The sequence below is a fragment of the Pelophylax lessonae genome, assembly GCF_965119305.1.
Source record: "Pelophylax lessonae genome assembly, chromosome: 5".
Lineage (NCBI taxonomy): Eukaryota > Metazoa > Chordata > Amphibia > Anura > Ranidae > Pelophylax > Pelophylax lessonae.
The window spans coordinates 133,140,499-133,166,686 of record NC_138772.1 but is presented as its reverse complement, the minus strand read 5'-3'; the positions used below and the strand labels follow the sequence as shown (position 1 = coordinate 133,166,686).

The window sequence follows — 26,188 nt, the reverse complement described above, 5'->3', positions numbered from 1 at the left end:
GAATGTGCCAATGTAGAGAAAAGGAAAAGGAGTGTCCCAGAAGACGATCTATCCATGGGTATCCCAAGTAGGCAGCGTCTGTGGGACCCCTAGCGTCATGCTGCGGGCGGTTGAATGGGGTCTAACAGAAACCGTAGGTATCCGTGACCACGTGGGGTAAAAGGACGCGTCATGGATACCTACGGTCGCAAAGTTTAAGGGGGCTGAATACTTTCGCAAGGCACTGTATTATATACAATACTACTTTACTTACAGTTTTATGACAGATTTGGAAGCAAGACCATAACACCCTTTTTTCCTAGTCCCTTTCATTAGCATGTTGGCACTTTCAGAAATCAGAATGGAGTAAATTATTCAATGCAGGTTTACAGTTCGATATGCAGGAAGAAGAATCCAAATGAGGGTATGCAGTGATATTGAAGTCTCCGCAAAGCAGCAGGTGGCCATACTTTTTTGAGGTCACGCATTTGAGTAGCCTGCGGAGAAACCGCAGTTGGTGTAAGTTGAGAGCATATAGTGCCACTAGAGTGTATGGATGGGCGTTAATGTCACAAGTAATGATGTAGCGCCCTTCGTCATCCATAAGTGAGTCTAAGCTAAAAGGCCAGAGTTTCTCGTATGGCTAGAAGTGCTTGTTTTTTTTCTCAGATGCACAGGAAAAGAAGATGTACACAGATAGTTCTTGTGGGTGCATTTGGGTATTTTGGAGGACAGAAAGTGGGTTTCCTGTATGCACAGGATATCTATTTTTTGCCTTTGGGCTTCTTTCCACATAAAGTGTCTCTTGACCGGGTGGTTTAACCCCTTGGCATTTAACTAAATGCAGTTAATTGTTAGGGTATGTAGTTGGGTCTAGTGTGTAGTGGAAGAGTTTGGCACCTACTGCGATGGAGATGGTGCTGACGTATTGAAGTCGCAGGTGTGTGTTCTGCACTTTTCTGTCTGCGTAGAGTATGAGGACTTTCAGAAGCTGGCCTGGAACCAAAGTCGTCGACTTACAGAGGGTGCTGGCTTGTCAGTGGGTGTTTTGAAGTCCTCTCCAGAAGTTGTGGTGTACCAAAAAAACAAGGGAAAAAACTGAGTGAAACACACTGTATTTGAGATAAACAGAACAAGATTATAAAAAGGGAATACGCAGTGGGATTCATTGCCACAAAACACAGTGCGTAAACTTGGAGGGGATATGGAAAATCGTCAATGCTTATCCATGGTCAGGGGGAGAAATTCTCGTATTAGCAGTTGAGAGATGATAAGGAGCCCCCTTTGTGTGCTTCTTTTTTTGATGATCTTTTGCAGGACACAACCTGCCATTCCACTTAAATGCTCATTGGCATGTTGAGCTGGTTAGATTTTGGGGTTTGTTCAGGTATGATGCCCCATTGGCGGAGAGCGGCTAGACCATCATCTAGGGAGGACACTGTGATGGTGGCCCCATTGTGAGTATAGCACAGTAAGGCCGGGTACTTCTATTTGTGTGGAATTTAGTGATTGCGTAGGGCCTTAGTAATTGTGGCCAGGTTGCGCCTACGTTGGAGAGTGTGTGCCTGGAGAGGTCTGGGAATAGCTGTAGTAAAGCATATTGTGCTGGATGCTGGTCTGCTCTGCCAAATGCTTTTAGGAGAAGTTCCTTAGAGTGGTAGAAGTGCAGTCTAAGTAAGACGTCCCTGGGCACATCATCTGGGAGGAATGAAGGCTTAGGTACTCTGTGTATTCTATCCACCGTGAGCTCAAGGACCGATAGGTGCAATAGCAGAGAACAATTCTTGAGCATATTGTGTAAGTTTGGCAGGTGGTACCGTTTCTGCTATTCCTCTGATTTCTATGTGATTTCTTCTGGATCTATCTTCCAGGTCAGCTATTTTATCCTTCATCCACATTATGTCATCCCTGTGTGCACCCTGGGCATCCACTAATGTGTTACAAGATATGGAATATTCCCCCATTGTCTTTTCCACATCATCTATTCTGTCTCCCATTGCTTGAACCACCTCCTGGCATTTCCTCACTGTGGAGACCATGTCATTGTGCAGAGATGATCTGAGAGACATCAGCATATATTTTAATACTGTGTCTGACACTGTTTGGCCTGATGTGGGGAATCCAGCAATGGGGTCAGATGGAACCAGTGTATGATTCCCTTGGTAGGTGTGAGGCCCACTCACCTCCAAAAATGTACAAAGAGCAAATGACTCCTGCGCTTGAGGGGTGGCCTTGCAGCCGGTATCCGGAAAATGCGATTCAGGTCAAATTGTAGTAAATTTAGGCTTTGCTGCCACTCTCAAAGGGTCGTGGTAACCCAAAGCAGATACTGGAAAAGAGAAATGGACAGAGGGCGCACCAGCCTAGCGCATTATCTTTAAAACAATTTATTGTAATAGACATGTATACACATTATACTCACAAAACGATTATGAAACACGGGCAATAAGCAATGAGGGACCACCAGGGGTCTCCACTGGGCATCCTCAGCTGCCGCAGGCCGTGGAAGGATGTAGACCTCCAAAAAACCGCTTACGCGTTTCGGGGTGTTCCCCCTTCATCAGAGCTGAGGATGCCCAGTGGAGACCCCTGGTGGTCCCTCATTGCTTATTGCCCGTGTTTCATAATCGTTTTGTGAATATAATGTGTATACATGTCTATTGCAATAAATTGTAAAAAAAAAGATAATGCGATAGGCTGGTGCACCCTCTGTCCATTTCTCTTTTCCACTCACCTCCATGCCTGGGTTCCAGTGTCCCCTGCCTTGGGAGGCTGTGCGCTGCTTGGCTTTTGCTGGGCTTTCAGTAGTGGGTGTGGAGGCCTCTGAGGAGGATCTACTGGTTGGAAGGGCTCTTGTCTCTCTGGATGGATGGTACTGGAGTTGGCTGGTGAGGTTGCGGCCTGTTCACTCAGGCAGCACCGCCATTTTGTTGTGGACCTCTTGCTGCAATGGGAAAGAAGCCTGTCAGCTTGCACGGCTGCAGTGGAGGTTCTTTCCTTTTGGTCACACCTGAATGCTCAGGTCTAGCGCTTTGTCTGGACGTGTTTCGTGGGCACATTGGGCTCCGATGGGCGTGGATTCCCCCGGCTGTTGGCGGAGCTCCTGGATCAAGTGGCCATCACGGAGCTCGGTCGCCACGCCCCACACAGTGGGTGTATTTCAACAGTGAGAGACAGAATAACAACAAAAATATCCAAAAAAACGCATTTCAAAAAAGTTAGAAATTGATTTGCATTTTAATGAGTGAAATAAGTATTTGATCCCCTTTTAAATCAGCAAAGTTTCTGGCTCCCAGGTGTCTTCTATACAGGTAACGAGCTGAGATAAGGAACACTCTCTTAAAGGGAGTGCTCCTAATCTCAGCTTGTTACCTGTATAAAAGACACCTGTCCACAGACACAATCAATCAGATTCCAATCTCTCCACCATGGCCAAGACCAAAGAGCTGTCCCAGGATGTCAGGGACAAGATTGTAGACCCACACAAGGTTAGAATGGGCTAAAAGACCATTGCCAAGCAACTTGGTGAGAGGGTGACAACAGTTGGTTCGATTTTCGCAAATGGAAGAAACCCAAAATAACTGTCACTCTCCCACGGTCTGGGGCTCCATGCAGGATCTCACCTCGTGGAGTTTCAATGATCATGAGAACAGTGGGGAATCAGCTCAGAACTACACAGGAGAATCTTGTCAATAATCTCAAGGCAGCTGGGACCATAGTCACAAAGAAAACAATTGGTAACACACTACACTGTGAAGGACTGTTATCCTGCAGCGCCCGCAAGGTCCCCCTGCTCAAGAAAGCACATGTGCAGGCCCATACTAAGTTTGCTAATGAACATCTGAATGATTCAGAGGAGAACTGGGTGAAAGTGTTGTGGTCAGATGAGACCAAAATCAAGCTTTTTGGCATTAACACAACTCGCTGTATTTGGAGGAGGAGGAATGCTGCTTAGGACCCCAAGAGCAGGAGGTGGAAATATTATGCTTTGGGGGTGTTTTTCTGCTAAGGGGACAGGACAGCTTCACTGCATCAAAGGGATGATGGATGGGGCCATGTACCATCAAATCTCGGGTGAGAACCTCCTTCCCTCAGCCAGGGCATTAAAATTGGGTCGTGGATGGGTATTTCAGCACAATAATGACCCAAAAGACACGGCCGAGGCAACAAACGAGTGGCTCAAGAAGAAGCACATTAAGGTCCTGGAGTGGCCTAGCCAGTCTCCAGACCATAATTCCATAGAAAATATGTGGAGGGAGCTGAAGGTTCAAGTTACCAAATGTCAGCCTCGAAACCTTAATGACTTGGAGAGGATCTGCAAAGAGGAGTGGGACAAAACCCTCCTGAGATGTGTGGAAACCTGGTGGCCAACTATGGGAAACATCTGACATCTGTGATCGCCAATAAGAGTTTTGCCACCAAGTACTAAATCATGTTTTGCGAAGGGGGTCATATAATTATTTCACCCATTACAATGCAAATCAATTTATAACTTTTTTGATATGCCTTTTTCTCTATTTTTTTTTGTTTCTAGTCTGTCTTTCACGGTTAAAATAAACCTACCAATTTAAATTATAGACTGATCATTTCTTTGTCAGTGGGCAAACATACTAAATCAGTATGGCTTCAAATACGTTTTCCCCTCACTGTATACTGTATGTTTATTATGATATGACTATATCAGGGAATGATAAAATATTATGGTTGTGTGTGAGCATGTCAGTATCTGTTCAATTTCTTTTGATTTTTCATCATGCTCAGTTCACAAAATTGTTTTTAACACCGTCAATCTGCTATAGGCTAGGCAGGACTTTCCTCATGAGTGGACATCATATGACATCCTCTCGAAAGGTGCTGTGCAACTGCGTGACTGGTGGGCACAGCCGATGACTGATCACTATACCAGCTATGACCAATCTCAACAGATCACATGACAATTGTATACAATGGACGGCTTCGTTTCATGCTGTTGTATAAAATTGTGTTGCTAGCGGTGATTGGTCACAGTGACCACATGGTACAGACAGGGCCAATCACAGCCCATCTGTATCATGCAATTTAGCTTTACCCAATTACAGCTAATCACAAGACACTGAAATAGTTTCATTCAGTAAAAATTGTGGTTTATACCAATGAAATTCATTGGTATAAGCAATCCTAATGTTTAAAAAAAAAAAAATAAATAATCATGATCATGTCCCCAGATTTGTATAGTGGTACAAATGGTATGCTATGGTAACACTGTATTGCCTTGGTCACAGTGTCTTAAAAACGAAAATTGTAAAAAAAAAAAAAAAAAAAAAAAAATGATTAAAAAAGAAGAAAAAAGAAGAAAAAAATAATAGTGTGGTTTATTTTTTTTTTTATACTGTCATCAGTCAGTGTCCCTGATCACCGCCACATCAGTTACTTGATAACACTGCACTGCACTGGTGACAGTAAATGTAAAAAAAATTGTGACAAGAAAATTACCACTTTATAAAACTCGCCATGCCTCTTCCTAAATACTTTGTACTGTGTGCTTCCCAAAAAGGGGTCATTTAGGGGGATTTGTACTGTCCAGGCATTTTCGAGCATCAAGAAGGATTGATCGATTTTCAGAGATATATATATATCATAGTTTGTGGACTTACAGACTAAAGAATATACACTGGTTTGGGTTATTTTCACCAAAGAAATGTAGCAGAATACATTTTTACCTAATTTGTGAAAAACCATTATTTATTTGCAAAATTTTATAACCGAAACAAATACATTTATTTTTCCCATTTTATTGTTTAGCAAAAAAATTAAAACCCAGTTGTGATTAAATACCACGAAAATAAACTATTTGTATATTTAAAAAAAAAAAAATCATATGGATGCAGAGTTGCATGACCGCGCAATTGTCATTCAAAGTGTGACAGGACTGAAAGCTGAAAATTGGCCTGGGCAACAAGGGGGTAAAAGTGCCCAGTATGGAAATGGTTAAAGAGTTACTCCACATTTGTTAAGAAAAAAACATTCCCCTCTGGGTGTTCTGTGTACATTGAAAGGATTGAAAAAACTTGTTGCAGATTCCTACCTTTTTTATTCTGAAGAAATAGCTATTTGTCTAATGGGGAAAGTGTCAGGGTTCTGCATCCCAGACATGATTTCACTTTGAGGGTATCTTTCCAGAAATGTAATTTTGCACAAAATTTGACCTGTATCCTAGCACAGACTTCTGGGAAAATCAGTGAGCCAATCACCCTAGCAGTAAATTACATTTCTGGGGGGCGTTCTGTACAACTTCTGTGTACAGAACGCATCCAGGTTGGCCTATTGCATTGCAATTTGTAAAAAAAATAAATAAATAATAGCGGCTGCAGATTGAAAAGGAAAGGTAATTTAAAAAAAATACAATTTAGATATGATTTGTGTTGCAATTGTATATACATCAGATTGACTTGCTTATGAGATCATTCAGAACCCACTGATTGTTCTGTGTGTGTGTTTTTTTTTCTTATTCATCTGTAAATCTCACTGTATTTATCCATTTATCTTTCAGTGGTAGTTGAGTCTGAATTTGTGAAATATCAAGGAACATATGGAGATGTATTACGGGCTAACATAGATGCTGATATTGGAGCATTTCATGGCAATGCTACTGGCTCTGGTCATGTACAAACCACATCTACCTTTGGCACGCTTAGAAAACAAGAAGTTGACATGCACCATCTCATGAAAGCTGTACAAAACAGGTAATTTAATTTCATGCTTTTGAGATGGGGGGAAAAAAAATTCCAACCTAGTGACCAAGTCTTGCTGATGAAGATCAGCAGGTTGTGTGTCCAGGTGTGCATCGCCCTTATGATGGGCTTGGGCATATCTCAGGGCTCCCATCATAAGACAGGTGTGGGCTCCAGGCAGGAAAAAGGAGGTCTCCACTCGAGGACCAAGAGGCTCCCTGTCCAGTTGAACTTGGGTGGAGAGTATATAACTCTCTAGAAAATTCTTGCACCATCCCCTATAAGTGAGACATATGTAAATATATCAAGTCTTGACATAGCAGACAAGAAAGACCAGAGGATTTGAAAGAATGTGCCCAAAAACAAAAAATGTATCAACAAAAAATATATACAAATTTTATTTAGCAATATATATAAAAAAGTGCATGGTTAAAAACAAAAGAATTTGTTATGAAATGTGGGAGACCAAAGTGGAACAAAAGATTGGGGGGGATTAGAAGGCGAAGGGAGGGAATAGGGGGAGCCAAACCCACTAAATACCCTTACCATAAATTAAGACAGATCAGCAAAACTGCTACACAAATGCAAAAGATATCCTCAATGTATATAGCTCATAACTATGGGGGGGGGGGGGGCAAGTCAATAAAAGTGAGCATGAAACTCCATTGAAAATGATAATATATTATATATCCACATATTGGTGTCCAAAAAAGCATTAAGTGCTGAAATGTAAGGTGCTCGGATAAAAGTATCAAAATGGTGAAATATATTTGACAAACAACATGTGAAAATAGGATAACCTAAAAAACACCAAACAAACCAAACAACTCTAACAACCATAGGGAAAATGTAAAAAGTGCTGACAGTGCACAAAAAAAAAAAGATTTATATATATTTTTATATCAGAAATATAAGTGGTGAAAAATTCAAAGTAATAAAAGTGACTAACCCATGCTTAAACAAAAAAAAAAAAAAAAGGAAAATTATTAAAATCCATGCAATGCGAACCAAGGGTGTAATGCAAACAAACCACCCCACCTGACCTTAAACATATGGTTTAAATAACAGGACAATAAGGTCCCCAGGCCAAGGTTCCAAGGATATCTATATATACAGTGGGTACGGAAAGTATTCAGACCCCCTTAAATTTTTCACTCTTTGTTATATTGCAGCCATTTGCTAAAATCATTTAAGTTCATTCTTCTTCCTCATGAATGTACAAATAGCACCCCATACTGACAGAAAAACACAGAATTGTTGACATTGTTGCAGATTTATTAAAAAAGAAAAACTGAAATATCACATGGTCCTAAGTATTCAGACCCTTTGCTGTGACACTCATATATTTAACTCAGGTGCTTTCCATTTCTTCTGATCATCCTTGAGATGGTTCTACACCTTCATTTGAGTCCAGCTGTGTTTGATTATACTGATTGGACTTGATTAGGAAAGCCACACACCTGTCTATATAAGACCTTCCAGATCACAATGCATGTCAGAGCAAATGAGAATCAGGAGGTCAAAGGAACTGCCTGAAGAGCTCAGAGACAGAATTGTGGCAAGGCACAGATCTGGCCAAGGTTACAAAAAGATTTCTGCTGCACTTAAGGTTCATAAGAGCACAGTGGCCTCCATAATCCTCAAATGGAAGACGTTTGGGACGACCAGAACCCTTCCTAGAGCTGGCCGTCCGGCCAAACTGAGCTATCGGGGGAGAAGAGCCTTGGTGAGAGAGGTAAAGAAGAACCCAAAGATCACTGTGGCTGAGCTCCAGAGATGCAGTCAGGAGATGGGAGAAAGTTGTAGAAAGTCAACCATCACTGCAGCCCTCCACCAGTCGGGGCTTTATGGCAGAGTGGCCCGACGGAAGCCTCTCCTCAGTGTAAGACACATGAAAGCCCGCATGGAGTTTGCTAAAAAACACCTGAAGGACTCCAAGATGGTGAGAAATAAGATTCTCTGGTCTGATGAGACCAAAATAGAACTTTTTGGCCTTAATTCTAAGCGGTATGTGTGGAGAAAACCAGGCACTGCTCATCACCTGTCCAATACAGTCCCAACAGTGAAGCATGGTGGTGGCAGCATCATGCTGTGGGGGTGTTTTTCAGCTGCAGGGACAGGACGACTGGTTGCAATCGAGGGAAAGATGAATGCGGCCAAGTACAGGGATATCCTGGACAAAAACCTTCTCCAGAGTGCTCTGGACCTCAGACTGGGCCGAAGGTTTACCTTCCAACAAGACAATGACCCTAAGCACAAAGCTAAAATAACGAAGGAGTGGCTTCACAACAGCTCCGTGACTGTTCTTGAATGGCCCAGCCAGAGCCCTGACTTAAACCCAATTGAGCATCTCTGGAGAGACCTAAAAATGGCTGTCCACCAACGTTTACCATCCAACCTGACAGAACTGGAGAGGATCTGCAAGGAGGAATGGCAGAGGATCCCCAAATCCAGGTGTGAAAGACTTGTTGCATCTTTCCCAAAAATACTCCTGGCTGTATTAGATCAAAAGGGGGCTTCTACTAAATACTGAGCAAAGGGTCTGAATACTTAGGACCATGTGATATTTCAGTTTTTCTTTTTTAATAAATCTGCAACAATGTCAACAATTCTGTGTTTTTCTGTCAGTATGGGGTGCTATTTGTACATTCATGAGGAAGAAGAATGAACCTAAATGATTTTAGCAAATGGCTGCAATATAACAAAGAGTGAAAAATTTAAGGGGGTCTGAATACTTTCCGTACCCACTGTATATAGGTAATGATGAATAAAAAAGGAAAGATTTTATAAACAAAAACCACAGAAAATGGAAGGGACATCAAACAGCAGCAAAAGACCGACATACCTGGCACTAGTCCTGTCATAGCCTGTAATGCAGGGAGATACACAATGCTCCGCCACACATTTTATACCCATAAAGAAATGGTAAGGCACCTCCCTTCCCAAAGAATGCCTCCTGACCCCCATGCCTCACCCGTTGTGCCGCCAGAAACGGCGTGCACATGAGGAGACCTTCCTCCAAAAGAGCAGATGCCCCTTCGGCGAGCCGAAAGTGGCGTAAGTGCCTCGAGGCAGACCGGAACCATATCGTATCCAGAGATAAAAGTAAACAGAAGAGATAGCCAACTCCTCGAAAAATACCAAAAGGGATATACAAGAGCACAACCCAATGAAATCGCATCTAATATATCCAATACACCATTAAGGCATAAAGGAAAACGGACACTTCAGAAAATATCTCAATTGCGGACGACCATCTGAACACATAAGACTGAAGGAAGACAGTAATCAGCTCCACTAGGTGTTCCACAAAAGATATAACATAACCTTTAAAAATAATGAAAAAAAAAAATTGTAAAATAAGATTAAATCTGCTATCTTCCATGCTAGTCTCACGATACAATATATTAACCTACTTAACCTAGTATTCCCGAATGTGGCTCGGGGGTTAATTTTCAGTACCAAAAGCTGTAACTCCGAGCCACACTCGAGATTACCCCAGAATCTTACTCACCTTCCCTGCGATCCCCCGCCATCCTCCAGCCTTCCTCCCGCTGTCCTCTCGCTCTGTGCTCGGCAGATGCCGGCACTTGCCTTCCCTGCGAGTGTTGCGACGCAGGGGGGATGGAACTGGTGGCAAATTCAAAAATTTAAATACACTAAATGACATGATACAAAGCTGTGATCCCAACGAATTACACTGTATCATGCCATTTCACAACAGGATTGCACATGGTGACTTTTCCAGTGCCCTGCCTGTGCTTTTCCAGTTCTTTGTGCCTGTCCAAAAAGTGTTTTTTTGCGCAAAATCGCTTTTAAACTAATTGGAAAACAGCAACAGCAAAACGGAGTTACTTGAAGAACTTAGCGACAGCGATTCATGGGAAAATTCGTCATCGGGTACAGAAAGTGACGACAACGACGATTCTGATGTCTCTTTCTGGCACATAGCTTGTGGAATTTTGGGAAGTATATCAAATGATTCTTCAGAATTTCTAACGGAGCTATGTGCCAGAAAGAGACATCAGAATCGTCGCTGTCGTCACTTTCCGTACCTGATGACAAACTCCAGAAATTTCAGGCTGCAATTCGCCTCCTGCTGTCCAACTAATGGTCAACACTCCGGACTTGCATGTGGGTGCTGGGCCTGATGGTGTCTACCTTCGAAGTGGTTCAGTTTGCACAGTTCCATACGAGGTCCCTGCAAGGGAATTTCTGAACAAATGGCACAAGATTCTGCAGTCTCTGGACAATCAGATCCGGCTGAGTCAAGGCACGAAGGAGTCCCTGATATGGTGGTTTAGTTCTCCATCACTTCGGCTGGAACAATCCTTCTTCCCCTTGTATTGGACAGTGGTCACCACAGATGCCAGCCTGTCCAGCTGGAGAGGCATCCCCGGCAAGAATTCTGCTCAGGGGATCTGGACGCTGGACGAGTCCAGACTCCCGATCAATGTCTTTGAACTCTGAGCGATCAGACTGTGTCTGGATCATTGGACGGATTGTCTTCAGGGTTGTCCAGTGCGCATTCAATCGGACAATGCCACTGCCGTGGCTTATGTCAATCACCAAGAGGGCACAAAAAGTGTCCTGGCATCTCTGGAGGTAGTCGGCATTCTAAGGTGGGCAGAACGGCTCGTTCCAGCCCTCTCCACTGTACACATTCCCGGGGTGGAAAATTGGCAGGCGGATTACTTCGGTCGGCAGGCGTTGGACCACTGGAGTGGTCCCTTCATCCGGAGGTGTTTCACCAACTGTGTCTCCGGTGGTGTACCCCCCGTGGTAGATCTGTTGGCATCTCGGCTCAACAGAAAGGTGCAGAGGTTTGTGGCTTGGTCAAGGGATCCTCTGGCGGACGCCATAGAAGCGCTGGTGGCCCCCTTGGGGTCAGTATCATCTGATTTACGCCTTCCCTCCTCTCAAGCTTCTGCCCAGACACAGAATCAAGGCAGAAGGGATTCTGGTCAACTTAGTGGCTCCGTACTTGCCTTGCCGGACTTGGTACACCGATATGGTGCGACTGGTTGCCGACGCTCCTTGACAGCTTCCTCTCAGGGAGGATCAGCTGTCCCAAGGACTGATCTTCCATCCTGCTTTACAGTGCTTTACAGTCGCTGGCTTTGATGGCTTGGCTGCTGAACGCCAGGTGCTGAAGGATAGGGGTTTATCTGAGTCACTGATTCCTACACTGTTGAAAGCTAGGAAATCTACTTCTAGGAAGATCTACCATCATATGTGGAAGACATATATTGCGTGGTGTGAGTCTCTTGGGGTTCTTCCTCCCTCCTTCTCGGTGGCTCGGATCTTGGCCTTCCTTCGGGGGGGGGGGGGGGTTTGAATAGAAATTGGCCTTGAGTACCATCAAGGGCCAGGTGTCAGCTTTAGCGATCTTTTTTCCAATGGCCTTTCTTCAGGGTGTCCGACATTTGGTTCCTCCAGTGCGGGATCCGTTGCCACCTTGGGATATTAATTTGGTGCTTTCAGCTCTACGCTGTCCCAGAAGGTGGCCTTTTTGGTGGCTATCAACTCTGCGCTCAGGGTGTCGGAACTATCTGCATTATCCTGTCGTTCACCCTACCTGATGATTCGCGCCTGTCCGTCGTTCCTTCCAAAGGTTTTCTCTTATTTTCATTTGAATGAAGACATTGTGCTGCCTTCCCTGTGTCCCAGGCCTGAACATCCGAAGGAAAATACCTTGCATGCTTTGGATGTGGTCCGGGCAATTAGGGTGTACCTGGCAGCTACAGAGTTTTTTTCGGGTTTACTGCTGTGCGCAGGCGCACTGGTAACCTCCTTGCTGTAAATTGGCAAACGCAAATGCGCGTACGCAGAGGCACTCTCATGTTAGCGTTCTCACATTAGCGAACGCATGTGGGCATGCACGCACAAATTACCATTGGCACCAAACGCCCTATTTAAATGCAACAGCCACACTGAGTCTTTGCTGTTTGATCTTCAGCTTTCCTGTGTCCCCTGTGCCCATACCTGCTGTTTCCTGATCATCTGACCCGGCTTACCTTTGACCTTGATTGCCTGCTGCCCGCCCTGACCTCGGCTCATCTTGACCACGCTTTTGCCTTACCCTGATCATTTTATCTGCTATTGGACTTGGACCTGCTCTTAGCCTGGCTGTGGAATCCTGGGAACCGTGACCTGGTGCTAGCACGCAGCCAAATCCATCTCCACCATCAGGAGCACTGGTGAATACCAGCTAGCACTTAGACTCCGCAGCTCAGGTAAACCTGTGTCTTCCGCTTAGGTGTCCTGTCGGCATCCCCGTCCCTGGATTTTGCATAGCATTCAGGTGAGAAATCCTTCTACATATCAGGCTCTGCTACGACGATCCTGACAGTTTTTCAGGAAGTCAGACTCTCTATTTGTGCTCATGGATGGACCTGGAAAAGGGTTGTCCTTTTCTTCTGCGGCCATTTCCAGATTGCTCAGAAAGATGGTGGTTCAGGCCTTTTCCATCACAGGTCAGGTTCCTCCTTTCCCTGTAAATGTGCACTCTACTAAGGAGCTTAGTGCCTTCTGGGTTTTCCGTCATCAGGCTTCACTGACGCAGATTTGCAAGGCAGCCACCTGGTCATAGGTGCATACTTTTACAAAGTTTTATAAAGTGGATGTGTTGGCATCTGCGGATGCTTCTTTTGGCCGCAAGGTTTTGCAGGCTGCTTTTTAAAAGGACCTGATCCTCTTTGAGGGTTTTTTTTTCAGGTGATCTCCATTTGTTTGGTTGAGCTCCTGTTGCCTGGTTGGCTAATGTTTAGCCTTGGAAATTTTTTGTTTTCGTTCCCATCCCTCATGATTAACACTGCTTTGGGACATCCCAATGGTTATGAATATTAGGAGCTGTGTTCGTAAATGAATGAAAATGAAAATAGGATTTTGGACTTACGTAAAATCCATTTCTCTGATGTTCATTGACGGATACAGCATCCACCCCTCTGTGGAGTTGTAATTCTCTTGACACGTCTTGTAACAAAACTGAGTGGCTATAGCAGAGAGAGGGAGAACAACCCTCTGGAAAAAAAAAAGCTGTTCAGTCGAAGGGATTGCATGAGGACTCGAGGGCATACAATGCGATTAGAGGAGAAGCGTTTTAACCTCAGGCAATGTGGGGGGTTCTTTACTGTTAGCGCTACAAGATTGTGGAATTCTCTACCACAAGAGGTGGTTTCTGCGGGTAGTATGGTGGCTTTCAAAAGACTCTTAGACGTACATCTCAAGGATCAGAACATTCAGGGCTATGTGAGATGATTACAGCCACACACACCTACACAGGTTGAACTGGATGGACTATTGTCTTTATTCAACCTCACCTACTATGTAACTATGTAACCCCCTGGGACTGCCCATGGGTGTAGCCAGACTTCTTTTCTGCCTAGTGTCCTACTCCTGTAGGGGGCAGTATAACCATTGGTTATGATTATCAGGAGCTGTGTCTGTCAATGAACATCAGAGAAATTGATTTTTCAGTAAGTCAATGATTCCGACTCTTATTACTGTTTACTGTATTTAAGCCCTACACATCCTAATTATCACTAGAGTTGTTCAGATATATTACATCACTTGTTTTATTGGGCTGTATATCTTAGATGGCCTGATAATTACAAGCAATGCTCTGAACTTTGAGTCATTTTCAGTTGTTAGACTTAATATTAATGAATAATACCAAGTGCTTCCAGATCTCTTGTTAGGCCAAAGGGCGATTTATTCCAGCCTGCGTGGAGCGAAGGATAGAACCAAAGTATCCTTTTTATACCCTTTCTACTTCTAGCCCAAGTTCAACAGGTTTTGCACATATACTATTTATTTGAGGAAGGAATAATATCTGTCTGACTGTGGCCACCTTAAAGTGGTTCTAAAGGCTGAAGGTAAAAAACCTTCTGTGTTCAGCAGCCCCTCAATTACTTACCTAAGCCCCTCTCAGTCCAGCGATGTGCAAATGGTCTCGGCTCTCTGGGGAATCTCTCTCCTGTTTCGCTGAGACAGCAGTGGGAGCCATTGGCATAAGCCAATGCGGAGAGAAAAGTGGCAGGCCGAGCCACAGCTTTGTGTTTGAATAGACACACAGAGCAGCGGCTCTGGAGCGCATCTGCTTGGGGTGCCCCCATTGCAAGCTGCTTGCTCTGGGGGCACTCGACCGATGCTTGTGGGGGGGGGGGGGGATATTTATTGATAACTGGGAATGCCAAACTCATCACCTTTCTACATAGAACACCTACAACCTCACACGCTGTTTAATACACTGATCAAAAAAATTAAAGGAACACTTTGAAAACCCATCAGATATCAATGGGGAAAAATATCATGCTGGATATCTATACTGATATGAACATCGGGTCTGCCGGTCACACGCACGGACTTGTTAGGGAACAAGTGGGGGAGGGTGCTCGCCTCCGGCAGCGCGCGCTCGCCCCCTATTGTCTCACAGGCTAGTAACGTACCGGTACGTCACTTTGCCTGGCCGGGGCTGACCGCCGCAGTATATGTATGTACTTGCGGCGGTCGGCAATCGGTTAAGGCTTCCTTTGCTGTTCAACCAGCTATTGCAGCTATAGGGGTCTGTCAGTCCTTGAAGGACTGTTTTTAGAGGCTATCTAAGAATCTACCTATTCGTAGTGAATCTGCGGATGATTTAGCTGAGATTTCTCATGCTTTGCTGTTTTCAATTGATGCGCTTAAGGATTCTATCCAACAAGTATCCCGGGTGGCCCTCCTCTCTGTTCATATGTGCAGAGTTCTGTGGCTGAAAAATTGGTCCGCAGAAATGCCTGATAAAAAATTGTTGACAGCTTTCTCTTTTCATCGGGAGCGTCTTTTTGGGGAGGATCTGAATAAATATATCCAGAAAATCTCGGGCGGGGGGAAGAGTGCATTATTGCCTGTTAAGAGAAGGAATAAAAAAACCTGTCTTTTAATGCTCTGAGTGTCAGCCCCGGTTCACATTAGTGCGATCACAAAGATTGCATGTTATTCGGAGTGCACTGCTCCTAAATTGCATGCGATCTCATATGCGGTGCAAATTTCAGCCATACTAGTTTGTATGGCTAAATTTGCACCGCATCCGCACTAAACTCGCACAGAACCCTTTTTTATCCGCAGCAGAATCGGATCGCATAGTGGTTCACACTAGTACGATCCGATTCTGTGTGAACTTGCAGATCGCACTGCGATATGCGATCGCAACTGGTAGTGTCGTTGACTTTTAATTGACACCCCCTGCGTATCGCATATGCACTAGTGCGATCCGATTCTGTGTGAACTTGCAGATCGCACAGATTCGGATCGCACTAGTGTGAACCACTATGCGATCCGATTCTGCTGCAGATAAAAAAGGGTTCTGTACGAGTTTAGTGCGGATGCGGTGCGAATTCAGCCATATGGCAGTGTGAACTGCCAGGGGTGCGGATGCGATGCGGGATCACGCTGCATATTCGCAGCGTTCCCGCATCGCACAAATGTGAACCCGGGACTCACTGTCTCCACCAATGTAGCATCATCGAAGCAGTTTCGACGGCCTCAGCCGTCAGGTTTCAGAAAGCCTCAAGGTCAAAAGAAGCCTTGGGTTCAAAAGCCTGGTAAAGTAGCTTCTAAGTCCACCTTATGAAGGGGTGCCCCCACTCACTCGGGTGGGGGGAAGACTTTTACAGTTTTCAAAAATGTGGGTAGCTCGGGGCTACATGATAGAGTTTCGAGAGTTTCCTCACTATTGGTTTCTGGGCTCAAATATTCCTACATGCCCAGAAAAAGGATGTAATTGTGGAGATTCTAGTCAGCGAAAGATTTCCAGGATTTTATTCAAACCTCTTTACAGTGCCAAAACCAAATGGCGAGGTGAGACCCATTCTTTTTGTGGCTCTGCCCTTCGGCCTTGCTACAGCTCCTCGAATGTTCGCAAAAGTTTTGGCGCCAGTATTGGCCTTCCTAAGGGCTCAAGGCATCTCAGTAATAGGATACCTGGATGACCTGCTGCTCAAAAACCATTCAAACCCAGGTCTGACACAAGATGTGTCTCTTACAATCCAGTTCTTAGAAAGTCTGGGTTGGATTATCAACAGGGAAAACTCAGCCTTAAGGTCTGTTCAGGTCGTGGAATATCTAGGTCTGGTTTTAGACACCGCTCAGGCGAAGATTTTCTTGCTATCAGAGAAGGTTCTGGCTTTAAAGAAGCTGGTTCGGTTCATAAGGGGGAAAAAGTTTCCCTCGATTTGTCTGTGCATGAGGTTGCTAGACAAAATAGTGTCCTCCTTCGAGGCGATTCCTTATGCGCAGTTCCACTTCAGACTTTCAGAACAGTATTCTTTCAGCTTGGAACAAGAAAGTTCAAGCCTTGGATTGCCCAAAGTTCCTTCCCCCAAGAGTAAGGGGGGATCTTGTTTGGTGGTTGGTTCCCACCAATTAAATCAAGGAGGAATCTTTTATGCCGGTAGCCTGGAAGGTGGTAACTACAGACGTCAGCCTGCTGGGCTGGGGTGCTGTCCTGGAGGATCTGTCTGCCCAGGGAACGTGGTCTCGGACAGAAAAGATTTTACCCATCAACATTTTGGAAATGCAAGCTGCCTGTTTGGCACTGAGTTTTTGGACATCCAGACTATAGGGATGTCCTGTCAGGATTCAGTCCGACAACTCGACCCTAGTGGCTTATATCAACCATCAGAGCAGCACCAGGAGCCAGTCGGTTCAGAAAGAGGTGAACCATGTCCTATCATGGGCAGAGAGGTATGTTCCATGTCTGTCAGCAGTTTTCATTCCAGGGGTGGACAACTGGCAGGCAGACTTTTTAAGTTTTATATCTGATCTATTGGACAATCTGCCTGTTTGTAGCAGATTTCATGATTTTTTTGGCTCTGGTTTAATTACATGCTATCTCATTCTTGTAACATTTTGGTGTATATATTGTTGTTTTTTCTAAATCACACCTTTGATGTTAAATATTTACACTTACTAGATCCTTTTTCAACATATGTTTTTATCCTGTCATTTTTTGAGCAATCGTGTCTTTTTGTTTTGTTCATGTGTAGCAATGATTTTCATGCACAGAATTTTTTTGTTATATTGTGGCCTCTTTGCTCATGTGATGGTGATTTGGCACTGATCTGCTTGGGGTGTGGTATAGATCAGTACACACTTTAAATAGACCTTTGCTTTGTATATGTGTAGGTGGTGAACAAGCAAGCATTCACGTGTGAAACGCGTCTACCTTTTTGTATCCTGTATTGACTGTCCATTGGTTTAATAAAGAAGCATCATTATATCTGTTGAAGTGCGGCCATTTTCATTGATATTTTCATGTTTGGCGGTGGTGAGCCGAGGTGAGCACCCATAGTTATTTGGAGCCTTCCTAGTCGGCATGAGCGGTGTGTGCACCTGGACTTTTTTTAAGTCGCCAGCAGCTGTGTCCACGGGAATGGTCCCTACACCCCGAAGTGTTTCGGCTGATCTGTCAGCATTGGGGTACTCCCGATGTAGATCTATCGGCATCCAGGTTCAACAACAAGCTGGACAACTTTGTTTCCAGATCCAAGGATCGGATCACTATCGGAATAGATGCTCTAGTGACTCCTTGGTCACGGTTCAACCTGATTTATGCATTTCCACCAGTTCAGCTTCTACCTCTGCTGTTGAACAGGATACAGGTGAAGGGAAAACCGGTAATCCTGGTGGCCCCAGCATGGCCCAGGAGGTCTTGGTACGCAGAAATCGTAAGGTTAGCAGTGGGGAAGCCATGGTTGCTGCCATGCTGTCTGGATCTGCTATCTCAAGGACCCATATTCCACCCTGCTTTACGGTCGTTGAATTTGACGGTCTGGCTATTGAAACCAGAATATTAAAAGCTTGGCGGATCTTGGCTTCGGTTCTGGCCACATTGTTTAATGGCAGGCAACCTGTTTCTAGGAAAATCTTTTACAGAGTTGGGAAGGCCTATATTTCTTGGTGTGAAGCCAAGAAATTGCATGTGCGAAAGTATGCTATTGGGAGAATTCTTGCCTTTCTTCAATTAAGGGTGGACTTGAAATTGGCCTTAGGAACCATTAAAGGACAAGTCTCCGCCTTGTCAATTTTTTTCCAGAACGATTGGCTACACACTCTTTGGTTCAAACTTTTTTGCAAGGTGTGATTCACATGGTTCCGCCAGTTAAACCACCCCTATGTCCTTGGGACTTGAATCTGGTTCTCTCTGCCTTGCAGAAGCAGCCTTTTGAGCCTATCAGGCATATTCCCTTACTACTGTTGTTAAGGAAGCTGTTTTTTTTGGTTGCTATAACCTTAGCTAGAAGGGTGTCGGAGTTAGCGGCTTTTTCGTGTAAAGAACCCTTTCTAATTCTGCATGAGGATAAGGTAGTTTTTCGTCCTCATCCTTCTTTTCTCCCTAAGGTGGTTTCTGGTTTTCACTTCAACCAGGGCATTGTTCTTCCTTCCTTTTTTCCTAATCCTCAGTCTACTGAGGAAAGGTTGTTATATTCTCTTGACGTTGTACGTGCGGTTAAAGTCTATTTAACCAGGTCAGCACAGATTTGTAATACTGATGCTTTCTTTATATTGCCGGATGGGCCTAAGAAAGGCTAAGCGGCAACTTCCTCCACTATTTCTAGGTGGATTCGTCAGGTCATTTTTTCAAGCTTATGGCTTGAATGGTAAGGTTCCGTCTTTTAACTTAAAGGCCCACTCTACCAGAAGGGTAAGTGTTTAATGAGCAGTGCACCATCAAGTATCTTTGGCCCAGATCTGCAAAGCTGCTGGTCTTTCGTTCACACACAAAATTCTACAAAGTGGATGTTAGAGCCTGTGAAGGAGCTCAATTTGGTAGTAGCGTGTTGCAAGCAGCTGTATAGTCCTACATTTTTTCTTTGCTCAGGGGCATGTTTGAGACTCTGTGTCCCCTCCCCTCAAGAGCATTGCTTTAGGACATCCCAAATAGTTATAATTACCAGCTCTGTGTCCCGTGATGTATGATAAAGAAAATAGGATTTTTCCTACAGCTTACCTGTAAAATCCATTTTATGGAGTACATCACGGGACACAGAGCTCCCTCCCCTCTTTTTTTCTGGGATCTTCATTACTTTAAAAACTGATGTTCTTCCTATATGGAAGGGGTTATATAGGAGGAACTTCCTGTTGATTGGTTGCCAGTGTCTATTTACCTATAGGTGGCGTATAACCCAAATAGTTATTATTACCAGCTCTGTGTCCCGTGATGTACTCCAAGAAAAGGATTTTACAGGTATGCTGTAGGAAAAATCCTATTTTTTGTAAGAACTTACCTTAAAATCCTTTTCTCTGAAGTTCGACAGACGCAGCACCCTCCCCTCTACTTCTGAGGTATGGGTTTTTTTTATCTTCTAAACACTGCTTGCAACTAAACTATTTGATGATAGCAGAGTCTGAGGAGTTATGCCTGCAGGCACAGCCCCCATAGGCATGGATAGGTTTTTTTCCTGCCTAGTGCCTATTCCTAGAAGGAGGAGCATAACCCTATGAGTCATGAAGATAAGGAGCTGCGTCTGTCAATGAACTTCAGCGAAAAGGATTTTACGGTAAGTTCTTACAAAATTCTATTTTTTTGCTAGAAAATTTCTTGGAACCCGCAAACATTTTATTTATATATATATATATATATATATATATATATAGATAGATAGATAGATAGATAGAGATGTGTATATATATATATATTTTTTTTAGCAGAGACCCTAGAGATTAAAATAGCGGTTGTTGTAATATTTTATGTCATACTGTATTTGCGCAGCGGTCTTTCAAACAGTCTTTTTGGAAAAAATACACTTTAATGAATTATATTTAAAAAAAAATAATAATAATTTTTACTGGTTTAGAGTTACAGAAGAGGTCTTGCCCTAAAATTATTGCTTTTACTCTTAACGATTGTGGCAATACTTCACATGTGGTTTGAACACTCTTTACATTTGTGGGCGTGACTAATGTATGCGTTGGCTTCTGCGCACGAGCACGGAGGGATGGGGCGCTTTAAATTTTCTTATTTAATTTATTTTATTTTTTTATTTTCCTTTTTTACACTTTTCCTTTTATACATTTTTTTTTATCACTTTTTATTGCTGTCACAAGGAATGTAAACATCCCTTGTGAGAGTATTAGGCAGTGACCGGTACTCTTAATGCAGAGATCTGAGGTCCCCTGTGCACTTGAAAGTATTCAAAACGCCAAGATCAGCGTTTTGGAATACTTTTGATTTTTGTAAACTGGCACAGTTGGCTCTCGAGTAAACTGGAATTGATGTCATAACGACACATCCGGGTTCCTACATCCGAGACCCGATCAAAGCCAATTGTGGCTTTCTTCGGGTCTCCAGCCAGCCAGAAGACGTACCTGCTAGTTGCTCGTGTCTCCCGGTTGGATGGAAGAGCCCGGGTGAGCAGCAGAAGGGTGTGCGGTTGGGGGGGTTTGATGTCCTTTCCCCCTGCCTGCATCGGTTATTGCAAGAGAGCTGATCGTCCTCTCCAAAAAACGGTACCGTCACTTGAAGCCAAATGATGTACAGGTACTTGATTTTATGGATAGTGGAGGCTTCACCTCTCTCTTATTCTAAGACAGTCTGGAGGGCCGTGACACAGTCTGTGACTGGCAGAAATCTGCCTACACCATGTTATTGCCAAAAAAATAAAGATTTCATTTCAATATATATATATTTGTATGACCATTTAAAACAGATTATTGATATTTGTTTTCACTCTGTATTCTAAAGAATGTTTTTATTTTGAACATGTGATCAGCAGAGGACTAGAAGCTCCTCCTGGTTATGTTTCCCTGCAGACAGGCTGAGAAAGATCTGGGTGATTTCACAGCTGTATATCAATTAGGAAAAAGTTGCCTGGATGTTTTTTTAACTACCTCAATACTGGGCACTTAAACCCCCTTCCTTCCCAGACCAATTTTCAGCTTTTAGTGCTGTTGCATTTTGAATGACAATTGCGTGGTCATGCAACACTGTACCTAAACCAAATTTATGTCATTTTTTCCCCACAAATAGAGCTTTCTTTTGGTGGTATTTGATCACCGCCAGGTTTTTTCTTTTTTGGTGCACAAATAAAAAAACTTGAAAAGTTTGAAAAAAAAAAAAAGTTTGATTGGACACAGCCATCATGTGATCAGGAGGGCCAATCACAGGGCCCTCCTGCCACATCTTGTTGCTCTGTGTCCTAGGGACACAGGCACATCGACATTGCGGCGCGATCTCTCTCCTTCTGAAGGACGTTCCGGAACGTCCGATCAGAAGGACGAGACTCCCACCCGGCCGTATATATACACAATGGCCCGGGTGGGAGGTGGTTAATTAAAATAATAAGTGTCATCGTCCACATACAGAAATAGAAGGGACATTGTAAATTAAACAGTGTGTTTAGTATAATTTTAAGTGCAGCTTCTGTTACTGTGCCAAGCTGTGTTGAGTTTAAAGCTCTGTTCTCCTCTGTACTTCATTAGATTGCTCAGCTTTGAAGAGACATTAGTAACATGTTTGTCACAATGGCGTTTTAGCATGTTTGGACACTGTTTTGGCTGGATAAATGCCCAGTATAAATATTAGTCTGTTTTCATTGAGTAGGCACAAGCCATATGCCTGCAGCAACTGTTCTTAGCAATTGCTGGAGGCTTGGACATTTTAATATCTGTGGATGTCTGTGTCTTTTTTTTTTTTTGTAAAGCTGTGTATATCCACCACAATACACAGAGAAAGAGCTGGGGCTCTTGAGAAGGGGCATACAGTACTGGTTTCCGTAAAACCTGTCCCCTGGTACAAATGTGCGCACTAGAACAGCTCCACTAACAACTGTAGAGGGATAGTGCAGAAGACTTGCACAATATGTCATAAAGCTTCTTTAAGTGGAATTAAACTCCCTGTTAAGCAAATATCCTCTAAATATATGAGGCATGTGTATTCTTTGAATCTTGGGGTGCATTGTGTATATTTCTTCCAGATCTGCAATAATCTAGTGTAAATGTTACCTCTGTGCAGGAGCTTCCTGTAATAAAGACTGGTCACTGCTGCTCTGTCCTTGTGCAGGGTGACTGGTCTTGCTTCCGTTGCCTCCTGCGCTTTTCTGCAGGCAGCCTGAAGTGGGAGGGGCCTGCTGGATCCCTCCCACAGCTTTACTCTCTGCAAAGGCCATATACAGCTAGTAATGATTTCAAGGTAATATCTGTGTTTCTAAAGGCATTTGGTACACATGGAGTAGATTTATATCATTTGTGGCTAAGTTGTGGATAAATGTTTAAATGAATGAATTGTGCCTGGGGTTCAGCTTTGAGTCCGCTTCTAAAAAACTTTATCGCAGCTCTGTTTTCATTAATACATTGATAACGCAAACAGTGTAAGTACCTTAATTTGGCTTCATATAAACCTTTTGCATTCTACTATAGAGTTTGTATTGTGAGGCTCAGAGGAGGGAAGGAGAAACACTATGAGCCAGTTAGGCATGCTGAAAGGAAAAGAGCATTACCTTTACAAACCTACAGAAATATATTTGTGCATGTTACAATATACAGTAAAGCAGGAATAGGCAACCTTAGAGTGGTGGAGAGCTACCCAAACAACACTGGAGAAATCAAAGATTTATAGGCCCTATTTTTAGGCCCCGTTCATACTTGGGCATAGCAGAAACACAGGTAGGAAAGAGTGTTTATGCAAATGTGTGAAAAATGCGCTAAAACTCATGACGCTCTTACGGTGTCATTATTTTTTAATGACACCCCAAATACGGGTAGCTCTTGGCTCGTGTCCAAAATTTGGTACATGGAATTCTTGGAGTTTTTAGGTGGTGGGAGGCCCAGTCAAATGAATGGTGCCGCTTCAAATTTTGCGCTAAATAATAATCCCAAAATGTGACTGCCTACAACAGATATTGTTGATCATTTTAGTACAACTTTGTATCTATACTTATAACTATGCATCTATCGTGCCTTATGGATGTCTACTTTGTTATTGTTACTATCACTTTTACACTGTACGACTGCTTACATGTTTGCTTGCTTTGAAATTAATAAAAACTAGTTTGGGAAAAAATAAATTTGCGCTAAAAATGTGCAAAAAAACGTGACACAGTAGTGTCGGTCAAGTGTGAATGGAGCCTTAAGGAAGCTAATCTAGCAAAGTCATAAATAGCATAAATAGTTCACAGAGCAGAGATCACAGGGCAGGAGTACACAGAGCAGAGGTCACAGGGCAGGAGTACACAGAGCAGAGGTCACAGGGCAGGAGTACACAGAGCAGAGGTCACAGGGCAGGAGTACACAGAGCAGAGATCACAGGGCAGGAGTACACAGAGCAGAGGTCACAGGGCAGGAGTACACAGAGCAGAGGTCACAGGGCAGGAGTACACAGAGCAGAGGTTACAGGGCGGGAGTACACAGAGCTGGGTTACAGGGCAGGAGTACACAGAGCAGAGGTCACAGGGCAGGAGTACACAGAGCAGAGGTCACAGGGCAGGAGTACACAGAGCAGAGGTCACAGGGCAGGAGTACACAGAGCAGAGATCACAGGGCAGGAGTACACAGAGCAGAGGTCACAGGGCAGGAGTACACAGAGCAGAGGTCACAGGGCAGGAGTACACAGAGCAGAGGTTACAGGGCGGGAGTACACAGAGCTGGGTTACAGGGCAGGAGTACACAGAGCAGAGGTCACAGGGCAGGGGTACACAGAGCAGAGGTCACAGGGCAGGAGTACACAGAGCAGAGGTTACAGGGTGGGAGTACACAGAGCTGGGTTACAGGGCAGGAGTACACAGAGCAGAGGTCACAGGGCAGGGGTACACAGAGCAGAGTTCACATGGCAGGAGTACACAGGGCAGAGTTCAGACAGAACAAACTTTTTCAGCATATAGAGCAAGGAGGAAAGTGTTAAGTGCATTTACTTAGAGAAACCAACCAGCATTCATTTTGGTGAGATCAGATCAGTAGAAGCTGCTCAGTGAATTGATGCTGTTGATACTTCACTGTGGTCCATGCACTTTTTTTTTTGCATAAACATGTTTAAATAACAGCTCCTGGCACAGGAAAAAAAAATACAGCTACTGAACTCCCACAGCCCCCCCCCCCCTCCACTGCCAGGGGTAAATTCTTATTTCTGGGTAGAGGAATAAACTGTAGTAATCTGGCAGGATACCTCCATTTGTGCAACTAGACCCCTGAAGCCTTTTCTCTAAGGTGCTCTGGGCCACAGTCGTAGAGCCTACCTCCTCATATACAATGCAGGACTATTAGTACATGATGATGCAGAGGAGAGGGACCAGTCACAACCTGGAAAGTCAGGGAAAAGATGAGTGTTGCAGCCTACTAGAGCAAAGAAGCATTAAAGCTGACCATACAGGGATCGAAATTTGGCTGGTTCAAAATGGATTGGACAAATTGCAATCCATATATGGGCAGGCAAGTTGTAAGGAAGTCAATCTACTGATTGACAACCACTGACTACCGCCCTGTTGGATTTTCCACGATTAATCAGCGCTATAGCCAGCAGCGCTGATCAGTGGGTTCTGTTGGAGGTAAAGTCTTCCTGCTGTCAGAATATAATAGCTCAGCGGGGAGGATTCCCTCATCCACATAGTGTGTCCAATCCTTTTTTTTTTTTGTCTATGGGCAGTCAGAGTAATATAACCTCTTCCTCTACTGCCTGAATTTAACCTTAACCCTTGGTGTGCAAAAGGGGCCAATTGCAAGGTTTGGTTTTTCCCTTTTAGAGTTGGCCTTTAAAGCGTAACTCCACTTTTGTTGAGAAAAAAAAAAAAAAACATTCCCCTCTGGATGATCTCTGTACATTGCACGGATTATAACAACCTTTGTTGCAGATTCCTACCCTTGGATTTATTGAAGAAATCCTTGTTTGTTTCTCTATGCCCCTGTACTGAGTGAGTCTAATGGGGGTGGTTTCATAATTATCAATCAGCTGTGCACTTGCAAAGCACTAATGAGGAAATCTGCTGGGCCTGCATCCCTTTAGACATGTTACTATTGGGAGTATCTCACCAAAAATGACATTTTTGTTCAAGGGGATGCCTGAAACATGACTTGTACATGACTTCTGGGAAAATCTAAATTAATCACACAAGCAGGAAATGTTTTTTCCGGGTGGGTGTTCTATACACATTCTGTATACAGAACAACTCCAGGTAGCCATATTGCATTGCATTTTCAGAAAATTACAGTGGCTGCAGATTGAAAAAGAAAGGTATTTTTTCTTTAATAACATTTAATTTCAATATGACTTGTGTCACAATTGTATACGCTATATTATTTTTTCTTTATTTGCTATTTCTTTCCCTACGAAATAATTACCCTTTAAGCCCATTTTAGACTGATGAGGTGAGGTCTGAGCACACCACATCAGTGTGAAAGGGGCCTAAGGACACAATGACGATTTAAAAATATATTTTTTAACTATTTACAAAATAACGGTTTTACTCAGTGAGGAAACTGGGCAGAACCTCATAAACCGACACCTAGCAAATCTATTGATATACTTTGTT

General features: G+C 43.7%; 1 protein-coding gene across 1 annotated transcript in view; it reads left to right on the top strand.

Annotated features, from left to right (window-relative positions):
- Nucleotides 1-26,188, top strand: part of GSDME (gasdermin E) — a 287,746-nt gene that overhangs the window by 64,387 nt on the left and 197,171 nt on the right. The window contains exon 2 of the mRNA XM_082257476.1: nucleotides 6,509-6,701. Within this exon, the coding sequence (XP_082113602.1) occupies nucleotides 6,509-6,701 (193 nt within the window). The remainder of the gene's footprint in view (nucleotides 1-6,508; nucleotides 6,702-26,188) is intronic.